The sequence below is a fragment of the Pseudorca crassidens genome, chromosome 19, assembly GCF_039906515.1.
Source record: "Pseudorca crassidens isolate mPseCra1 chromosome 19, mPseCra1.hap1, whole genome shotgun sequence".
Taxonomy (NCBI): domain Eukaryota; kingdom Metazoa; phylum Chordata; class Mammalia; order Artiodactyla; family Delphinidae; genus Pseudorca; species Pseudorca crassidens.
Genome location: NC_090314.1, coordinates 36,707,605 through 36,729,567, shown reverse-complemented (window position 1 = coordinate 36,729,567; position 21,963 = coordinate 36,707,605). Strand labels below are relative to the sequence as shown.

General features: G+C 38.4%; 1 protein-coding gene across 11 annotated transcripts in view; it reads left to right on the top strand.

The window, feature by feature from the left end:
• The window catches only part of BCAS3 (BCAS3 microtubule associated cell migration factor), a 572,946-nt gene that overhangs the window by 265,679 nt on the left and 285,304 nt on the right, over nucleotides 1-21,963 (top strand). For all 11 annotated transcript variants that reach the window (XM_067716301.1, XM_067716302.1, XM_067716299.1 and 8 more), the window contains 2 exons: nucleotides 17,809-17,909; nucleotides 20,632-20,828. In XM_067716301.1, coding sequence (XP_067572402.1) covers nucleotides 17,809-17,909; nucleotides 20,632-20,828 — 298 coding nt within the window. The remainder of the gene's footprint in view (nucleotides 1-17,808; nucleotides 17,910-20,631; nucleotides 20,829-21,963) is intronic.

Sequence of the window (21,963 nt, the reverse complement as noted above, 5' to 3'; positions counted from 1 at the left end):
TCTGTTTTCCTAGGATGTAGTCAAATTACTTGGAAAAAATTTGATTCTTTCTTTGTTTATTTTTAAGCTTTGTTATGGAGGGTTCAAAATAACCTTTTGCTTAGGACTAATTTAATTATTTTAGGAGATAATGTAAATCTAGTCTCTTTTATGTGGCCAGTAGTAGATATGGGTGACCCTAATTGATTTTTACATTTCTTGTCCTTAAATCCTATGTATTATCTTGATATTACATTATACCAGTTCTGCTGCCTTTACTTTTGACTCATTACCTTCCCTAACATAAATAGAAATAAAAAACATGTATATGAGTATCTATAACACATTGTGATAAGTGCTTGTTAATAGCATGAATTAATTGGTATAGAAAGGATGGTGAAGGATGAAGGAGGTACAGAGAATTCAAGCCATAGCTGCTGGGACAGAAATGACTTAGGAAACCATAATTTGAAAAGATACATGCACCCCAGTGTTCATTGAAGCACTATTTACAATAGACAAGGCATGGAAGCAACCTAAATGTCCATCGAAAGAGGAATGGATAAAGAAGATGTGGTAATATATACAATGGAATATTATTCAACCATAAAAAAGAATGAAATAATGCCATTTGCAGCAACATGGATGGATCTAGAGATTGTCATACTGAGTGAAGTAAGTCACGCAGAGAAAGAGAAATATCGTATATCACTTATATGTGGAATCTAAAAAGAAGTGATACAAATGAACGTATTTATAAAGCAGAAATGGACTCACAGACTTAGAGAATGAACTTATGGTTACCAGGGGTGGGAGGGTAGAGGGAAGGGATAGTTAGGGAGTTTGGGATTGACATGTACACACAGTGTTATGTGGCAGCCTGGATGGGAGGGGAGTCTTGGGGAGACTGGATACATGTATATGTATGGCTGAGTCGCTTTGCTGTGCACCTGAAACTATCACAACATTTTTAATCGGCTATATTCCAATATAAAAAGTTTAAAAAAAAGAAATTCAAAGAAGGAAGAAGTTAATTGTTAGTGGGATGGAGAGAAGTGGCTGAATTTCAGAGAAATTGAGCAAGTTGCCTCTGTAGGATTTGGGACTATATGAGGTTACTGAAGAAAAGTGAGGAGGAATGGATAACTAGCTTAACACTAGGTTATGCCATTCATTGAAACATTAAAGAGAAATATGTTGCCTAGAGTAGGAGAGAGAATTGCTGATTGCAGTGTTGCATCTGTTTTGGTGCATGCAGTATGTATCCTGGTGGTAATATTCAGTAGGTTCTTGGAAATAACTCAGAACCTTCCATGTGTGTATTTATAGATTTGAGCTCCTTTCTGAGATTGTTTGGATATGTAATTAGTAATTGATGTAAGCTTTCTCTGAAATAATTGTATCCTAGAGAGAATTTAGAGAGAAGAGATGAGGTTCCATTATGGTACAGACAGCATAACATGTAAGAAGGCAGTGTTAATCATTCTAAAAGCTCCACCTGAAACCTTACTTTTCAATAGCTGGGCTATCTATTGATATATCGGCTTTTTAAAAACGTTTTTGCTTTACTGATCACTTGGACTTTACTAGCACTTTTGTTTAAATCTGTATATATAATGAAGTAGATAATACCTAAAGCTAGTATTGAAATTTGTCTTACCCATAGAAGTATGAAAAGCACAAGTAGGCAGCATATTTAAGGTTAGATTCTAGAGATCTTAATTCCCAACTAAATTTTTTGCTGCTGGCCTACCGGCTACAACTGTGAGAGTAAAAATAGGAAATATTTTTCCTTGTAATATAAAGTCACACTTTGGGGTTTAGAGTTGAAGACATTTTTAGCCTATTTTACTGTCTTGTTTCATTGGTTTTACAATACAGTGGTGATCTATTTTGAACATACTGATACAAAAAGGAAGAAAAAAGTATTGCTCTCCTCTACCAGGGTCATTATCAGTACCCTGGCAAAGCAGTTAAATGTGCAGCAGTTTTCTGAGCTGCTCTCTTTGGAGTGTCACATTAGATTTAACCTAACATCCTGGATTGCATCGTTGTTGTGGTATGTACCAAGTATGGTGGAGGTACTCAACACTATTTCCTTGCATTGTCCATAATAAATATTTGCCCAAGATTGGGTAGGGTGGAAGGGGAAAGAAAGAAATGTTTTTCTCCTGTAGAGGAAACTTGTAATGTAGGACTTATTTATAGAGTATTTATAGTCCATTGTTGGTCATTGGGTGTGTCATACTGCTCTATCTAGGTCTGAATATCTGAGGTACTTAAGAAACCACTTCATATTGAGTTATATTTGATGGATTCTCTTATTTATAGTTAATTTTATCCACTGACATGTCCTTCCATAGAGAAATGATTTTAGTGAAACGAATGGTGTTTTTCTTCAGGAGACTAGAAGTTTGAGACATACTGACCCTGAATTTAGCCATATATATGTTGTATAATTTGGAGAACATTATGAAATTGAATACATTGTCTTCCTCAATGAAAAAATATCATATAGTTAATCAAAAAGTTTAGATTAGAGTACCCTTTTCCTTCTTCCTTCCCTTTGTGTTTAATGGGATACATGCTTTTTATTGATACCCGTATCTTTACATAGATCTTCACACCTATGGAATAGTTCATTGGGTTTCTCTGTCATCGTTGATTTATTGTTGAGATGTTTCACCATCAAAAGTCCTCTCTTTTACAACATAATGACCTATACTCCATTCTGAAGTAAGTCTTGGCATTTCTGTCATTTGCTTTAGTATTTATCATTTGGAGAAATGATGTCAAACCACCTTCCTGTCATAATTACATGTCAAACCACCTTCCTGTCATAATTGTTCTTAAAATTGAAATGAAACAAAAACGTTTTTATAGAGGGTTTTTTGGTACTTTTAAATATCTTGCTTACTTTATTTTACACAACTGTGTGACATCACAACTTACTGTACCTGTTGGTTGCTTTATTTTTAATAAATTTATTTATTTTATTTATTTATTTTTGGCTGCGTTGGGTCTCCGTTGCTGCGTGCAGACTTTCTCTAGTTGTGGTGAGTGGGGGCTGCTCTTCATTGTGGTGAGCGGGCTTCTCATTGCAGTGGCTTCTCTTGTTGCGGAGCATGGGCTCTAGGCATGTGGGCTTCAGTAGTTGTGGCTCGCAGTCTCAGTAGTTGTGGGTCGCAAGCACTAGAGTGCAGGCTCAGTAGTTGTGGCACACGGGCTTAGTTGCTCCGTGGCATGTGGGATCTTCCGGGACCATGTCCCCTGCATTGGCAGGCGGATTCTTAACCATTGTGCCACCGGGAAGCCCTGTAGGTTGCTTTATGACCTGCTTTTTTTTCAGGTACAGTTGACAGTATATTCTTTTCCATTTATGCTATTAATATTCATTGCCATCAGATTGGCAGATTTGGCTGGGATAGAACATTGATTCTGATAGATTAAAGAAAAATAATCTATTGGTCATAAAGCCTCTAGTCCATGAGTACCTCTGCTTCTGCTGTCATTTATTCTAACCCACCAGAGTTTAAGTTTCTTATATTCAGATACTGATACCCCTGAATATGCATTTTGTTAGTTGAGTAGTGGGGATATAGGATGGAGGGTACAGGGATATCTGTTTGCCTTTTTCTCCAAAAATAAGGAACTAAAAGAATGGTCTGTGTCTGCTTACCTGCAATAATGTAATGGGTTGATATTGGCAGGAGCTTGTGGTTTGATGTGCCATCACTTCCATCAGTAAGGTTAATTGCTAACAAATGACTAAATGGGAATTTAGGGGGAATGCTACAGCTGTCTGCTACGTTAGTGGTGATGGGAGTTCTGGCGCCATTTCAGGGTCACTATTTGTATCTGTCTGTCAGAGTTAGAATACAGTTGTTTCTCTCAGTTTCAGCCTTCTCTATAGAATTTCTATCAATTGTTTGACTCCATTAAGTGTGCAGAGGAAATAAAAGCCTGAATGACCAATCCACCAGGGGCTATGGATAGACCCTTTCATTGTCCATACTCAGAGCACTGCATTAGGTCTCATTATCCATTTATAATAAGCGACCTCTGCCCCCTGGGTCATTGAAAAATATTCAGTGTGCTCTTCTGACACATAGGGCACCTTTCTCAGCAGACACATCAAACAATGGGACGTCTGGTAGTCTGGAGGACTAGTGCACATGGCAGGTTTTTAAATGCACAGCCTTGTGCCAAATCACTCTGACAATTTGCTCTTGCATGGTTCATAAGTGTACTAAGGGGAGCCTAATGTCTGGAAGATGAATGTAATATTCCTTTCCTCTTTTCTTTCTTTCTTTTTCTTCTGTTTAAAACAGATTTTTTTTTTGCCATGTTTTTCAGTATTGTTTTCTAGAAAGGATTTGCCTTCATGTCTGCTTTCGCATTTCCTGATAGAGAAATATGGAAAGATTTGGACACAGTGAATGGATAGAGCCATCATCTTTGGAAAGTATTTGCGAAATACACCCATGGAGGTTATCTGTGGTACACTAAAAACCTATCTTCTGTTTCCTGCTGTGCCCAAACTGGTAGTGATTAAATATCCCACTGAAAAGTTTGAGAAAGAACTTGATACTTCCTTGATCACTATAGTCCAGATTTCTTCTGTGATATAAATTTAGGCCACCTACTTGAAATCTCCGTGGTTCTCTCTCCAGCCCCCAGTGCATAGATAGACTTGGGGAAAAGATGGAGATAACATAGTGATTATTGGATGAAATATAAAGTAAGAAAACTGTCATGTCCGGAGCTTCACACTGTATAAGCTGAAGGTGGCCTTCTAAGAGTCTTGTCTAATGGTTACTAACTATGTGGCCTTAACAGTACAGTGCCCTGTTAAGTACTGCTAGGAGTCAGTCATTTACCTGAAGGATGTTGGGATAGGAAAATAAAAGATTGAGAGCCACTTCTTTAGCAGTTCATATGAAGAAACATTAAGAATAGGGGAAAGTGTTTATAAGAGTACTTTTTAAGTTTAAGATGCATACATTTCATTGGTAAAGCCTTGTTCCTCTCTTGGAAGCTTACATACTTTGCATTTTTTGTGTCACATATATTGGCTTGATCAATTTATTTAAAATATATGAAACACACAGGCATTCAAAGAAAACCAGTATTACAATGAACTGGCAGCCACACCGTCCAGTAGACCCCAGATGTCTAGTTCAGCAAAGCAGTTTTCCTATTAAATGATGTACTGTGGCATGCTCTCAGATCCCGGGACACAGAGGTGTCACCTCCAAAGAATGACCGTTGAGTTCCAGCTCAGATTTTTCTTTCCAAACCAGTTATGGAAAACCATGTAGTTGTCAGAACTCTCTCCATGACAAGAATTAATATATTAACTGGATTATAGCACCATTTGACAAATTGCTTACTAAATACATCAAAATTGATTGGACATTCTGTATTTGAATTGACAAATGGCTGCATTAGGAGAACGAGGGAAATCCATTAATTATAGCCGCTCTCAACCATGGGAAATATAATCATATAAATATAGATTTTGTTAAAACAAAAATCTCCACTTTATGGTAGCATTGCTTATGTGTTTACCTACACCTCTTTGTTGTTAACAGAAGGGCTGCTCTTGGCCACTGCCCTTTACATAATCATAAAAAAATAATAATTTCTGCTCTGTTATATGTTTCAGGCCCTCCTGACTGCATAATAGTTTTTAGTTCTTATTCCAGAAAAGTAGAAAATACCAGGGAAACTCAGCCTTTCTCCTTGGTTCTCAGCTGCACCCCTGTCTGTCCATCTTGCCCTTGGAGTCTCATTTAAGTCAGAAGCTTTACTTTTTGCTTTGATGGTGTATAAGCTTTTATCATCACTGAATTTCTTCTTTTTCTCATGGTCTTTCTTTCTGAAGGTAACCAACCGAATGACCAAGGCAGAAGGGAGGTGGGTGAATGCCGTGGATTGTCTCTCTCCAGTTTGAGTCTGTTCTCCTTATTGTTGACATATGACAGGAGGCTTTCTGCCATGTGATTTTGTGGAAGTTGGTGGAGAGACGAGAAACACTGGAGTGCCTTTGTACCATTAGTTTCTTGCCTTTTCTACTATGCTTTCTTTGTATTTTATGACCACATGAAGAGCATCAGAACCTCCCTTACATGGTGTCAAGTCTGGGTCAGAGCTGAGATTTTTTTTTTTTTTTTTTTTTTTTTTGCCGGACGCGGGCCTCTCACTGCTGTGGCCTCTCCTGTTGCAGAGCACAGGCTCTGGACGCTCAGGCTCAGTGGCCATGGCTCACGGGCCTAGCCGCTCCGTGGCATGTGGAATCTTCCCGAACCGGGGCATAAACCCGTGTCCCCTGCATCGGCAGGCGGACTCTCAACCACTGCGCCACCAGGGAAGCTCCAGAGCTGAGATTTTTAAGAATATTTTGCGTTTACTGTTTTTTTCTTCTCTTGGGCACTCTGCTGCCTTCCAAGGCTGTTCCTAGGTACCAGTGGTCCTCCCATGGTTATGTCACTTATACTTTAAGTATAAAACCAAACCAATATTATCTAAAATGAAATCTTCTAATTCCTCAGGGGTATTATAGAGAATGTAAAGTGTGGTTCAAGGTACTTTCTTTTCTGTTACTACATGTAAGGCTTCCTTGAATGTCTGTAACTTCTTTGTGTTGGGACTTCTGTTCACAGTCATTTTTTCCCATTATTCCATAGCTTTATATGGTATCTCTGATCAGTATACATAGATGTTTATTAAGATGAGAAAAATGATTATATTAAGACATGAAATAAAGGAATCATGGAGACTAACTCGGTGATATAGTTTATATTTGGGGATAAATAACTCTCAGATGTTTCACATGAAAATTTTAATTTAAAATAATGAACTTACCAGGTAGAGACATCATGAATTGAAACAGTTTATACTTCAGGTTAAGAACATGGTCTTTGGAGTTTGCAGTTCTAAATTCCATTTCTGCTATTTGCTGGCTGGGTGACATTGGGCAGATAACCTCTCTGGGCTTTAGTTTACCTGCCATTAAAATGGGAATAATACTTACCTTACAAGATTGTGTTAGATTAAATGAGGTAATTCATCCAAAAAGCTTTACACATTATCTTGGATAGAATAAAAACTTAGCAAAGATTAGCTTTTGTTTGTAGGTCGTGTTAACAGAAATAGTATTCTTGTTCTCCTTTGAGGTCTTTCTTGCCTCTATCCCTTCCAAGAGCTTTATGACTGAGATACTATTAGTCGGCACAGCTTTGTTGTTAACAAACAACAGTGAAGAGAAAACATTTGTGGTAAATCCTGTCTCTTCTGTTTTTAAGTGGTCATCTGGACAAGTATGGCTCTAACCTGAGCATTTTCAAACCTATAGAAAGAAATTTTTCTTAGCAATTTTAATTTATTGATGCAAATGAAAATTTCTCTTAGACCTATTTGTTTTGAGCATCTTCAATACCTTAGTAATTTATAGGAATTGGGATTTTTCTTGGTGTCCACTGCATTCTGAAAGGCTTTACTCTGGATAATTGCCTTAAAACTCTGAAACTTTTACATAAAAGGTAAGATTCTCAACCCCCAGACTTCTGAAATGCCAGAAGGGCATTTGATTTTCTGAGTTTGTCATTAGAATCATTGTTCACTATTCCAGTGAGCCTTTTGTTTTTTACTCCATATTTTTTGAAGTTTATAGTGAACATGTGTTCATGTAATATTATTTAGGTGATTTTTTTTTTTTAAAGGCAATGAGAGAGGAAGAGAGGGAGGGAGGGGAAAAGGAAGAAAGAAAAAGAATGAAAGGAGAGGGGACTTCCCTGGTGGCGCAGTGGTTAAGAATCTGCTTGCCAATGCAGGGGACACGGGTTTGAACCCTGGTCCGGGAAGATCCCACATGCAGCGGAGCAAATAAGCCTGTGCGCCACAACTACTAAGCCTGCGCTCTAGAGCCTGCGAGCTACGACTGCTGAGCCTGCGAGCCACAGCTACTGAGCCCACGTGCCACAACTACTGAAGCCTGCATGCCTAGAGCCCGTGCTCCACAACAAGAGAAGCCACTGCAATGAGAAGCCCGTGCACCACAACGAAGAGTAGCCCCCGCTCGCCGCAACTAGGGAAAGCCCGCGCACAGCAATGAAGACCCAACGCAACCAAAAAAAAAAATCTTTAAAAAAAAAGAAAGAGGGAAAGAAGGGGAGACGGAAGGACAGACTATATTGCAATTTGTTATAGAGCATAGAAATTAAATGTTATACTAAGGCTAAAGGTATTAACATGGATGATCCTCACACGTATGGTGCTGTGGGAAAACAACATAGTCCTGAATACTTCATAGATCTCCTAGTCTTGCCAAGAAAAGAATCAAGATGGCTCTGTGTCCAACTGCGGGTCAAGAAATGTTTGCTGCTTTTTTCATTCATGCAACAGACTTAAAAAATTTTTTTTATTATGGAAATGTTGAAACATTCACAGAAGTACAGTGAATAGTATGAGTCTGCCTATTACTCAGCTTGAAGAATTAACAACATTCTGCCACTCTTGTTTCTTACGTTCTCTTAAAATCTTTTTTTTTTTAACGTATGGTGGATAAAAGTATTGTGAGAAAGCCACCCACTCTTGTATCTTTTTACCTATTAATACTTTAGTATGTATCTAATGACAAGGACTTAATAATAAGGAGATACCTCTTTCTAGTAGTTGTACATTGTGCAGCAGTAGAGGGAAGAGCAAGCCTTGGAAAATGTTCTCCTGCATTTGGAAAGAGAGAAAAACATACGGTGGTTGTAAGGCAGTATTCTCCATCTCATTCTTTCCCCAGTCCTCTTGGCTCTATGATTTTTCTGATTTATTTAGAGGTAAAAATCTTAAACATTTAATTTCTCTATTTTATGGAACATATCAAGGATCCTTAATGATTGTTTGGAAAGATTTTAAATTATGTTCTTAAGTATAGGTTGAAAATGTTGATGTCTTCCACAACTAAAAGCTTTTAACTCTCCATGCCAAGAGAACTTTGCCTCTTTTGCTTAGGCAAGAGAAAATCTGTACTTAATTCTTCCTGCTGTATAATGATCTGGCCTTATCTGGTATGCAACTAGATAATAAATAAGGGAAGCATGGAAGAAGCTGCATTAACTCTTTGCAAAAAATGATCTTTGCCGTTTTTACATTTCCAAACGACTCCCTCCCCTTTATATTCGTTTTGTAAGACCTTGTTGTGGAGGCTGGACTGAGTACATTAGACTCTTTGCCCTTCAACTGTGCCATTGTAGGTTAGATCGGGAACAATACGTTTCCAATAACTGGCCTATTGCCTACTTGTACAGATTGGTACATTGATGACTGAATGTGGTTTAATGATCCAAAACAGTGATTTTTTACCTTCAAGACATCAATTTGCAATACTTTCTGCCTAACCTCTACTCATCTCAATCTCATAGAGGATATTATATTTTAGAGTGTTCCTTGAATTTAGAGAATTGATTATTCCTGAAAGAGCTGCCTCTAACATATAGGGTTAGCTGTGAGAATACAGTTGCCACTATCGAAAGATTACAGCTCATAATTCTACAGAGAATTAGCACCAAAGAGCTTCTAGCTTCCAGCAAATAGTCATTTCCCTCAACAGAAACATACACCACCATGTGTACTTGAGCAGTTGCTAAAAGCTGGTCCTATATTTGATATGTGTGTGTAAATACAGAGATAATGATAAACAGATACATGTAGAGTGAGTGTGAGAAAGAGTGTATATAAGCACTTCTATTTCCCTTTTTAGAGAAAACGCCACAAAACCCAAGAAAACGGGGGAAATGTATGACTCGATATGCTATAAGCTCAACTGTTGTTTCATGCATTGGTTTCCATCATTTATTGTTACACATTTTATTTCTTTGTTTTCCTTTCTTAACTTCTTGGATTGACTTCGCTAACCATATTAACTGTAGTGTACTTATTCCACAACTTTATAATTATAAATTTTTAAATAGGTACATGGTATACACAATTTAAAAGGTACCAAGAAATATTTAGTGGAAACTGAGTCACCCCTGTCCCCAGCCATGTTCATTTCCTCCCATGAGGTAACAGTTATGTAAAGGTGAACTTTGATAAGAATGGTTTTGTTGTTATTTAGACTTATTTTTCTGGATAGATTATCTAACCCTTGGTAAGACAAAATTGTTATCTCTAAGCTGCAAGCAAGGTATTATACAGACGTAGTACGATCCTTTAAAATAGTCAGGGTGGACTCACTTTTCTGGTTATCCTGCTACTGGTTTAATGTATATATAATATAGTTGTACTATGAATTGAGTTGCCATAATACACATTAAATTGTGTACATCTTTCCAGGTGACTTTAATTGCAGATGTTTTGAAGGGACTGTCGCAGCCTATTAAGTTGGGACAGTTCGAAATTTTCAGGGGAGTAGCTGATCTTGCTGACAGCCTGAAGCCATTGTGTTTTATTCTTTCTGTTCATTTTATGATATGTAGAGTTACACTGAGGAGCAAAACTAAATTGTGACCCCTTCCAGTCTATCCCCAGGTACAACTTGTCCAGATACGAAATGGCAAATGACCGTTATGGTAGGAAGAATAACAAATGAAAGCTCCTTAGTTTATGTCTTCTGTGGGAATATTATATGATGCTTTAGGGGTAGGGCAAGGGAGACAGAGCACGGTAGGGAGGAGATGCACCTTGGGTTGTCAGTTATCCAGTGAAATCTATTATCTCATAAACAATGAGGGTATGTCATTTTTCTAATTATATATTGCTTGTGACTGTTCTTCTGGGAATGTAGAATGAAAGGAAAGTGAAACCAGAGATGTACAATGACTGACTGTTAGAAAACTTTAATAATTAATTAGAGAACATCTATGGTACCGCAGGGTCAGGGTGCAAGGAAGATCATTGATCCGTTTAATATATAACATAGGTAAAGCCTGTTCCCTTTTATGTATTGTAACACTTCAGTTGTTGTTGCACGGATACAGGAGATGGCTCCTAATAAACAGATCAGCCAGTAATATATCGTGCTATTGCTTGATTACTCTGTGTGTGAAATCCAGTGAATTCCTTTACATTTAAATGGAAACATTTATAAATTACAGAGAAAACTTACAGAGTTCAGTAGAGGTAAGAGTCACTCCCTCAATAAATATAAGTAGGTACCTTTATCTTAAGGTAGTTAGGTGTGGTATTTTTGACCTGAGAGCCTTCTCCCTTTTTAAAAAATTATTTTTAAAAAGACCAGGGTTTAATTTTTGTCAGTTTGATAGTATGAAAGCATAACTTCTTAAATTTTGCAAATCTCTGATTACTACTATTTATGTGTGTTTGTCGGCTGTTGTATTTCCTCTTTTGTGAATTGCTTGTTCGTTAGGAAATGCCTTAGACTATTTTGCTTTCGGATTATTTCTATTTGAGCCTTTCTTCTTAAAAGGCAAATTTTATTTTCTGTACTAAGAAACTACATTCCCAAGCAGAATTTCTTCCTAAGATCCTGAGTGCTTTCTGATCAGAAACAGAGTTTGGTAAAGAACCCTCTCTTACTGTATGGCTGCTATATAAATGCTGTTTTTAATAAGTACCAAAAATATATTGAAGTTTGTCCTTGGATGAGAGTTTATCACTGTTGGCCTTTGGGTGAACTTTGAGCCTGAGCTGTTTCATTCAAGGCAGCATGATGTCATTTAACTCACAAATTTCTCTGTTGCTAGAAAAAGGAATTGTTGTTCCCCTAAATAACTTAAAGGGCTGAATAATGCTGGCACAACATTATTCACCTCTCAGGTCTCCACTAAAGACTTCAGCATGGTAAGGGTTTTATTGTTCACAGAGGATTGGTGGGGATATGGTATGGAGTAGGAGAAAACAAAAGCTGTGTCTGGTCCTGAATCTGAAGAATATTTTATTCTACCGCCCACTCTGCTGTCGGTATGACCCAGCTCTCACTCACTTCTCCCAATAAAAACCTTTGGATCCATTTTTGTTTCTTCATATTAAAAGACTCTCTGCGTTTCTTTCTAGAGCTGTTTATTCAGCATATGAACATATTTTAGGTTTTGCAATAGAAGCTAAAGCAGAGAGCTACATCTCACATAAAAAATGAGATACTGTTTGGATCAACATTTGCCCCCTTATTTGAGAAGTAGATTTCCCTGATTCCAGTACTACCAAGATTCATTTCAGGGAGTAGAGCAGCTTTTTAGCATCTCCTAAAGTTGGGAGCATGGAGTTCGCTCCAGGAGAGCCTGTGCTTGACTAGCAGCTGTGTCCTCTGAAGCTAAGAGAATTTATTACTGGGAGTTCAAGAGATGCAGGGAAGACTAGAACAAGAACATAACAGAACCAAATAGATTTTCCCTTCATTGGGTTCATAAATAAGCACTGCTCATTGTTCAGCATTATGCTTTGTGTCAGTTTATATAAAAAGGATGCTTATAACATGTATGTGGTTAGTCTTTTAACTTTCATATGCATTGTCAACTCTTTCATTGTTTTAAGGACAGATGGTGCTGGGAGCAAATAATTATTCCTTTTATTCTTTCATCTTAATGGAATATCTAGATCCTGTGTGCCCTGTTATAAACTCCATAGTTAGGAGATCTGATTTTTTCTGGAGTATCTAAACCATGCCCAATACACTGAGAAAAGTAATTACCTGCTCTAATATAAAGTGTATTCAATATATTAATGGTAAAAATGTATCTCTCTCTTTCAACTAGAAGGTTAGATTTGTTGTGGATGAACTTAGGCTATTGAGATCTAGCTGTTACTTTCTGGGGATTTTCGAAAGAATTTGATTCCCTGGAATTGAGGGTACACTGTTATTACTTCGGGTAAAACACCCTGAAATGTCGAGAGTTTTACATTTCTCCAGGACTAGTAATAACTCATTCTTGGAACCTTGATTCAAACCTACATATCCTAACCTTCAAATATTCCATTAACTAGTGTTAAAAAGGAGATTTCTGGGCTTCCCTGGTGACGCAGTGGTTGAGAGTCTGCCTGCCGATGCAGGGGACATGGGTTCGTGCCCCGGTCCGGGAGGATCCCACATGCCGCGGAGTGGCTGGGCCCGTTAGCCATGGCCGTTGAACCTGCGTGTCCGGAGCCTGTGCTCCACAATGGGAGAGGCCACAACAGTGAGAGGCCCACATACCACAAATAAAATTTTTTAAAAAAGGAGATTTCAGCGTGTCACTTTAGATATCTGTTAATACAATGTTTATAACTCTATCTAATTACTATATTTTATGTGGGTAATTTGTAAAAATTCTATACTCATTGATCCTCTTCCTGACTACTTATGGATTTGAGATGTTATATTATGAATTGACATTTTCCATTTTCAAATTGAGAATTTTGTTACGTGGGATTCAGACGTAGGGGTATTATCAGAGGACCATTTAATCTTTTTGTTCATAATTTTACTTAGGTTGTTCTACTGACTTGGAAGTTTTTTGGGAGTTTTGATTAACAGGACTAATTTGCAAAGGTCAGTGCTGAAGCAGATTTGTTTTTGTTTGCTTTGTACATAAACACATATAAAATATATAAATATATTCATAGGAATACACACATACCTACACACACACTCATATATCACTGTAAGACAGCAAAATACACTTAGTGATTTTTTTCTTAGCTTTTATTTACTCACTAGAAGCATGATCTGCTTTCCTGAGAACACAATATAAACAAAGTCTACCTCACAGTTACCTCATAACGATCTGCCCATCCTGCCCTTGGTTGTTGATCTATACTTATCAAATGCCTGTGTGTACAGGCAGTACTTTTGAAGTTGTATTCTCTAAAGAAAATTGACAGTGTTTCCTTTTTAGTTAGATGGATAGGCTTGTTTTAAATTACTGTACTAAAGGTAGGGATAGAACATGGCAGAGATTTTTATTTCAAAATTCCATATCCTTTTCCTAACCCAAGATTATTAACTATCTAAAACAGTTGGTAAAAGTAAAAGATACTAACCATTTTTCTTTAGATAGAAGGTAGGTATATTGGTCCATTAAACTCAGGCTTGCAATATATGTAACTTTTTTTTTATAAATAAACTCTCTTAAGTCCTCTTTTGTGCCTCCATCCTAACAAGTACAGAAAAATTAATCTCATCAACTATAACCTTTTTTTAAATAATAGCTGGTATTTATTTGGCCACGTGACATGCGGGATCTTAGTTCCCTGACCAGGGATCATTTTATCTTCATTTTCACCACTGAGATGTCCCAGTTCCCTGCCTGATCATTGGCTATTGGTTCATATAGATCTCTGCAACATCCGTCCTTGTTTCAAAGCCTTTTCAAAGTCTGACAGTTCCCTGGACCTTGTCCATATTACTCTTGGACACATAGTAAATAGTCATCATCCCATCCATAGGGGACTTAGAGAGATTGTCACAGGCTCAGCTGTGCAGACCCACTATGTGCACAGCTTCTCTACTGTTGCACATGTGGAATCTCCTGCTACTTCCTTGAACTCTACCCAAGAATGAATATAAAGGACTTCCCTGGGGGCGCAGTGGTTGAGGGTCCGCCTGCCAATGCGGGGCACACGGGTTCGTGCCCCGGTCCGGGAGGATCCCACATGCCGCGGAGCGGCTGGGCCCGTGAGCCATGGCCGCTGAGCCTGCGCGTCTGGAGCCTGTGCTCCGCAACAGGAGAGGCCACAACAGTGAGAGGCCCACGTACCGCAAAAAAAAAAATAATAATAATAATAATCCAATGGGACTTCCCTGGTGGCGCAGCGGTTAAGAATCCACCTGCCAATGCAGGGGACACGGGTTCAAGCCCTGGCCCAGGAAGATCTCACATGCTGCAGAGCAACTAAGCCCGTGCGCCACACTGCTGAGCCTGGGCTCTAGAGCCGTGAGCCACAGCTACTGAAGCCCGTGCGCCTAGAGCCCGTGCTCTGCAATAACAGAAGCCACCGCAATGAGAAGCCCACGCACCACAACAAAGAGTAGCATCGGCAGGCGGACTCTCCACCACTGCGACACCAGGGAAGCCCTGGATTATTTTTAAGTTTATCCCCCCTCCCACCCCGCCCCTTGCCTTTTTCTTTTTTTTGGCTGTGCCTTGCAGCTTTCAGGGTCTTAGCTACCCCACCAGGGATTGAACCCAGGCCCTCGGCAGTGAAAGCATGGAGTCCTAACCACTGGACCTCCAGGGAATTCCCAGGTTTATCCCATTTTGATGATGGATGAATAAGTGTTCTACCATTCTGGTATCACTACTTATTCCAGAATGCAAAACTCCATTTATTCACGTAATACTTATGGAATGCTTATTCTGCAACAGGTAGTAGCCTAGGCTCAGCATATGTAGAGTACATTGTAAACTCCTGGAAAAAATTCACATTAGGTACTAGTTGGTAACACAAGGGTATAATTTCTCACTTCTTCTTAAGTTTTTCCAATATCTTTCTGTCTACCCTAGCTTTATTTTTTTTAAAAAAAGAAAGCCGTAAACCATCTGCTGATCCCTGCCCCGTTTGCCTTCCTGATTCTTCTTCCACTCCCAACTTGCCTCATCACACCCAACCACACTGGCCTCCTGACATTACCGAAACATTTCCTTTATGTTCCCACTTCAAAATGTTTGTAATTGGTATTCTCTCTGTAACAGTTTCCCCTCAGATATCTGCATGGCCTATTCATACCTCACCTCTTTAAAATCTTCTCTCACCTCAACTGCGTTCCAAAGTGTGTCCTGACCTCTAGATATTTGTCCATAGTTGCCTTCTTGACTAGTATTTAGGGAGTGGGGTTTTGAGGCATACTCTTGCTCTGTTCTGTATTAAGAATTTAATATCAAATTTATTTATTAAAAAGAATACAAATGGTTAGGGAATAACTCAGCCTTTGCAAACATAAATTTACTTACCATCTTTGCAGTATACACCAAAATTATTAAGGATGCTTAAATATTAATTGATTATTATGGTATTCTTTTCTTCATGATATTCAAAATCCTAAGAAATTAGGTGTTATGCTTTGGTGATAACTTGTGTTTTGTGCCAGATGCCAGCATGCCTCTCAGCTGTAGAACTATGAATCTGAAGAACTGATAGCTAATAGTTTTAACCACTGCAAATCTTGTATTTTAATACTATTTATCTCCCTCTGATGAGTAATTGACTGGTATCATTTCTCCTCTCCCAGATAGTTAAGATAAGGTTTTTGTGAGTACGTCTTCTTTAAAATCTTGTCCTGTGTTCTGCTCTGTCTACTTCACTAATATCTGTTTCACTGAGATTTAGTTCTTCAAAATACCTTGTTCTGGCAAGAGTGCTGTGAGATTAGCATTCTCAGTCACTGCTCATGGAAGTGTAACTCTTTCTGAGAATATGCATTAAGAAATTTAGACATGTTCATATCCTTTGATTTCATTTTTAGGAATGTAGCCTAAGGAAAATGCACATACTGAAGTATATACCTATCTCTGGGTGGTAGAAATTCTGAGATTATTTTCTTTTTCTCATTCTTTTCTGTTTCTTCTAGGTTTCTTTAATACTCACCAACTTTCCATCCTCTTCTGTCCTCTTCCTTTTCTTTTCTCTATTTCCCCTCAGTACTTTATTGCTTTATTTCTCTTAGTATTAAAATGTATACAGAGGGAGAGAATATATGGGGAATCTCTGTCTTCTCATCCATTTTGTTTTGAACCTAAAATTGTCCTTAAAAATGAAGTCTATTTTATAATAAAAATAAGCAAATAAATAGTATGGGATTTTAGGGACTTCCCTGGGTGGCACAGTGGTTGGGAGTCTGCCTGCCAGTGCAGGGGACGTGGGTTTGAGCCCTGGTCTGGGAAGATCCCACATGCCGCGGAGCTGCGGGGCCAGTGTGCCACAGGTACTGAGCCTGCGCTCTGGAGCCCAGGAGCCACAACTACTGAGCCCTAGTGCCGCAGCTACTGAAGCCTGCGCGCCCTAGAGCCCGTGCTCCGCAACAAGAGAGGCCACCGCAATAAGAAGCCCGCACACCGTGGTGAGGAGTGGTCCCTGAAAGCCACAGCTAGAGTGAGCCTGCACTCAGCAACAAAGACCCCAGTGCAGCCAAAAATAAATAAATTAAATTAAATTTAAAAAAATAGTATGGGACTTTAAATAAGTTTCTGTTGGGATGGTATTTGGTTCATTAGGAACTCAATAAATGTTTGCTGAATCATTTTATTGCTTTGACTAAGCAAAGGTTCTTCTTTTTATGAGAAAGCAGCCTCTTTGTGTTTTAAAGCCTGTATCCTACCACCTAAGAATCAGGGAAACTACTGAAGTATCCAGAAAAAATGAAACATTTCTTTGGATAAATGAAATGTTTTAGGAACTAAAAGTGTTTTAAAATTAAAAATATTTTAATGCCTTCCCTTTATATGAACTATTAAATAAACTCTTAAAGAATCTTATTTGATATTTGTTTTAAAAACCCCTTCCTGAATTATAGGAACTGCATTAAATTAATTTCATTGTTAGATGGAGAGGACTGAAGTGTCCTAAAGGCTAGGAATTATATTGGTGCATGGGCAATCGAATTGTCACTATTCCTTAATGTACTTGTGCTGTTAAGATGCAATTAGTTGTGTATTTCTTTAACAGTGATATATGTAATGACTAAATTCCTGCAGATGTTTTTTAAAGTGTACTCTTATTTGGAGATTTTTCTTATTCCTCAGAAACTCAGTCTTTCTTGTTCGTTAATTATTTGAATTGTGCATTGAATGTCTTATTTTAGCTTATAAATTACCACAGTATTCAGGATGGTTATGCCCACATTCATTTTTTTCACTGAATGGATTAAAGTTGTTTAAATACATTTTCTTTCTCCTGCAGTGGTTCCCCCTGGAAGTCCTGGGCCCATTACTCGGCATGGGTCCTATGACAGTTTAGCTTCTGACCATAGTGGACAGGAAGATGAAGAGTGGCTGTCTCAGGTAAGACTCTGAAACACTGGGTCTATTAAAGTGACAGAAAACAGAGATCCATTAGCTCTTTTTTTCTTGAATTTTAAAAATTATTTTCCTTAGAGGAAAATGGGCAGAATTGGGATTTTTTTAGGTTCCCCAAGAAATAATCAATTGTCTTTCCATATTAAGAATTTCTCATAAATACTGCTGCAGGGATACATATATTTTATACACACACATATACATATGTATATATGTGTGTACATTAGCGTTCACACAGAGAGCATAAAATATGCTATCTTTCAAACAATCCATTCATATCCCCCAGGACCTTGGATTTCAGATGGACTGTTTGGATTAAAATAAGAATTGGCCTTGTTAAAACAGTGAAGCCTTTCAGCAGTCTTTGGGCTTTTTTTTTTGTGGAGGCAACAATTTCTGAAGATTGGGCCCATACTTTGATTAGGAAAGTTAGGCATTCTAATCTACACAAGTGCCCGCCTGGCTTTCCTTTCCTAAGCTCCTGTAATGCCGCTTCTAGCGGTCTCAAAACCAGTCCTGTAACAGCTTCGACTGACCCTTCCTCTCCGTGCTAGGTGAAGCTGTCTTCATCTCAAGGGCTTTGAAATAAAAGATACTCAGGCAGATTTCAAAATGATGAGATTACAAGTGACTTCATTACAAATGCTGTTATGTCTGTCTCAAGTCTGACATCATTTGGTGAAGTTAATGACTGGTCTCAGATTACCAATCCAGCGGCTTTTCATCAGACAGGTGCCTCAGTGGAGGCCGGGTGCAGTTTCATTGCTTTCTCAGGGAAGGGAGCCCGAAAAACTAAAGGGAATCTGGGAACTGGAGAATCAAATTGTTTCTAGGTGACATACATTTCATCACACCAAAAATACTCCCAGGAAGATCCTTGAAGGATCTTGATGCGTATGGAGATACATCATTTCTTGAGGATACCACGATAAATTTAAAAAAAAAAAAAAGAATGCTGGCAAAGAAACCACTGTCCTTCACTTCCACATTTCAATTAGGAAAAGGGGTAATGTGTGCTGTCAGTGTGAAAGTATCTACAATATGTTTGTACTGCATACAACAGGAGAGTGAGCAGGAACATCTGGCCATTGCCTCAGTGAAATTGCACAGGCATCTGTTTACCTCTCGGCTCTGTGACACTGATGGTTTTGAGCTTAAAATACACAGAATGCTTTATCTGTGGCCTCATTTACATTGCTGAATACAACTTCTTGAATGAGAAATCACTGTCCTAAATCTGAGTAGTTTTCTCCCTGTGTTTAGTGGGAATGTGAATATTGTTCCAAGACCGTGATGCTTTTGCCCTTTAGGACTTACAAACACAGAGCTGCACTCCGTGAACCTTTTCAGTTACATTTTGTTAAGAATTAATCACTGCAATCAGAGAAATGTGATTAAATATAAAAGAACTCAGGGCAAAACTAAGGCACATGGCAAGTCAGTTCCATAAAGTATGTATACAGACGTGGATGTAGCAATTACAAGACATTGAGAAATAGTGTTTTACCAAAGGTTTGCATATTTAGTCTCTTATTCAAGTCGCTCATTTGTAAAATCACATGTTTATTTTTAGGTTTTACCCTGTGTCTTACTCTCTGCATTGTCTAATATTGGCAACATTCCATACCCCCTCCTTAGAGCATGAAATTCATAAAGCATTCTGTTATTACTGTTTTGCAGCATTTAAAATACCTATGTGAATGTTCATGGTAGTTGAGAAAACAATCTAATTAAGAAATGGTATTTTGAAGACAAATCTAGTTTGAGGGAAAATATATAGTCCTCTCTTACATTAAAAATGAAATTTGGAGGATTTTGAGGGCAGTAAATATTATAGTGTTTAATTGTGGAAAGAAACTGGCTTTGGGTATTAAATTATTTCAGACCTTTTCTTTTCCTTGGATAGTTCAAGAACAACTTCACATTTGTCATGAGCTTGGTCCTCAATGAAGGAATTACTTTTAATCTGTGGATTGATAGGTGTAGTATTCACTGCATGCCCACAAAGTGGTAAGTACTGTCTAGAATGAGTGAAAAACGTAGTCCCTAGGGAGCCAGTGCTCGGTATATGAGGCAGGCAACTGATCCTTTTATTCTCATGTGATTTTTGTGTTATATATGTGGGGTGCATGTGTGTGTGTGTATTTGTGTTTACATATACACACATATATTTACACATACACAAAACGAGTTTCTGGTATTGATATATTTTGGTGAGGACCTGTAGAGGGATGTAGTGAATGTCTCTATAGGTTGCTATTGTCATCACCTTTTTAAAAAATATTTATTTATTTATTTATTATTATTATTTTTTGACTGCGCCTAGTCTTAGTTGCAGCACACGGGATCTTTTGTTACGGTGTGCAGGCTCCAGAGCACATGGGCTCTGTAGTTGCAGCACACAGGCTCTCCAGTTGCGGCATGCGGGCTTAGTTGCCCTGCAGCATGTGGGATCTTAGTTCTCCGACCAGGGATTGAACCAGTGTCCCCTGCGTTGCAAGACAGATTCTTAACCACTGGACCATCAGGGAAGTCCCTGTCATCACCTTTTGATTGTAGATGCCCTGTCCCTCTTCCACTTGGTTAAGATGGGCTTCTTGGAGAATGTGAGTGTTCAGAGCTGAGACTGGGGTGAGGGGGTGGATCATGAAAGGCTCTCAAAGGGAGAGCCTAATATATTTCAATCATGATTCCTAATCTGTTCCAGGTAGAAATTGTAACGCACACCGGACCCCACAGACGTCTGTGGATGGGTCCACAGTTCCAGTTCAAAACCATCCATCCCTCAGGCCAAACCACAGTCATATCATCCAGTTCATCTGTGTTGCAGTCTCATGGTCCAAGTGATACTCCACAGCCCCTTTCGGATTTTGATACAGATGATCTTGATCTCAACAGTCTCAGGTAAGAAATAAGAACTAGAGAGTGATTTGAACACATTAATATGTTCATTTGTCGTTAACATCTTAGATAATATTTGCATTTCCCCTTTTGACGCTGTATCACGTTGCAGAATACATGCAGTGTAACTTGTGGTTCATCATTATCACTGGGGATCTTATGTGAGATCTTATCACATCCAATAAATATTTGTGTTCTGGATTGTACTTTCCTAAATCTAATATTCAGTGTACTTTTTAAAGCCGTCTTATTTTATGATGCCTCTCTCATATTTCTGATATCTCTCTCTTTATCTGTCTTGCTATATTTTCATCATATATATTCTCGATTCTTACTTGTAAGAATCACAGTAGTTTACAGAGTATGCTTTTTATTATTAGCATTTTTTTTAATGTAATTGAGAACTTTTTGACTTTTGTGCTTTTCTGTTTGCTTAGCAGTTTAATTTGTTACACCAAGACTTGACACATTAGGATACAACAGACAGTGAAGGGCTCAGTCTAATGCAATATAATCTCCCTTTCCTGTGTTCTTTTAAAAAAGAATTCTACAGTGTATTTTTATTTGAATCTAAAATAGCCCTCTGACCTTTTTCTTGCATCTCTTTTTTAAAAATTGTGGAAAAATGTGTCCCAATCCTATGTTGGAAATATGTTTTTATTCTACTTCGTCAACATGAATAACAAATCTTTATAACAATGCAAAAGCTGTTGCAGAGGTGGATTAGGCCTAGATATTTCTTCTTTAAGAATAACTCATATAATGAAGCATGTCTCCTGTAATACCTTTCTAAGTATTTTAGTTTTGTGTTGTTTTTTTTTTTATTGCGGTACGTGGGCCTCTCACTGTTGTGGCCTCTCTCGTTGCGGAGCACAGGCTCCGGACGCACAGGCTCAGCGGCCATGGCTCCCGGGCCCAGCCGCTCCGTGGCATGTGGGATCTTCCCGGACTAGGGCACGAACCCGCGTCCCCTGCATCGGCAGGCGGACTCTCAACCACTGCTCCACCAGGGAAGCCCAGTATTTTAGTTTTCTTTGTATTTTATTTCTTCCATACATTTTTGGGTTTTTTGGTTCAGTATATTTTCTTCAGCTTTCTAGAAGTGGCACTTCTCCCTAAGATGTGAGGCAATAGTGAC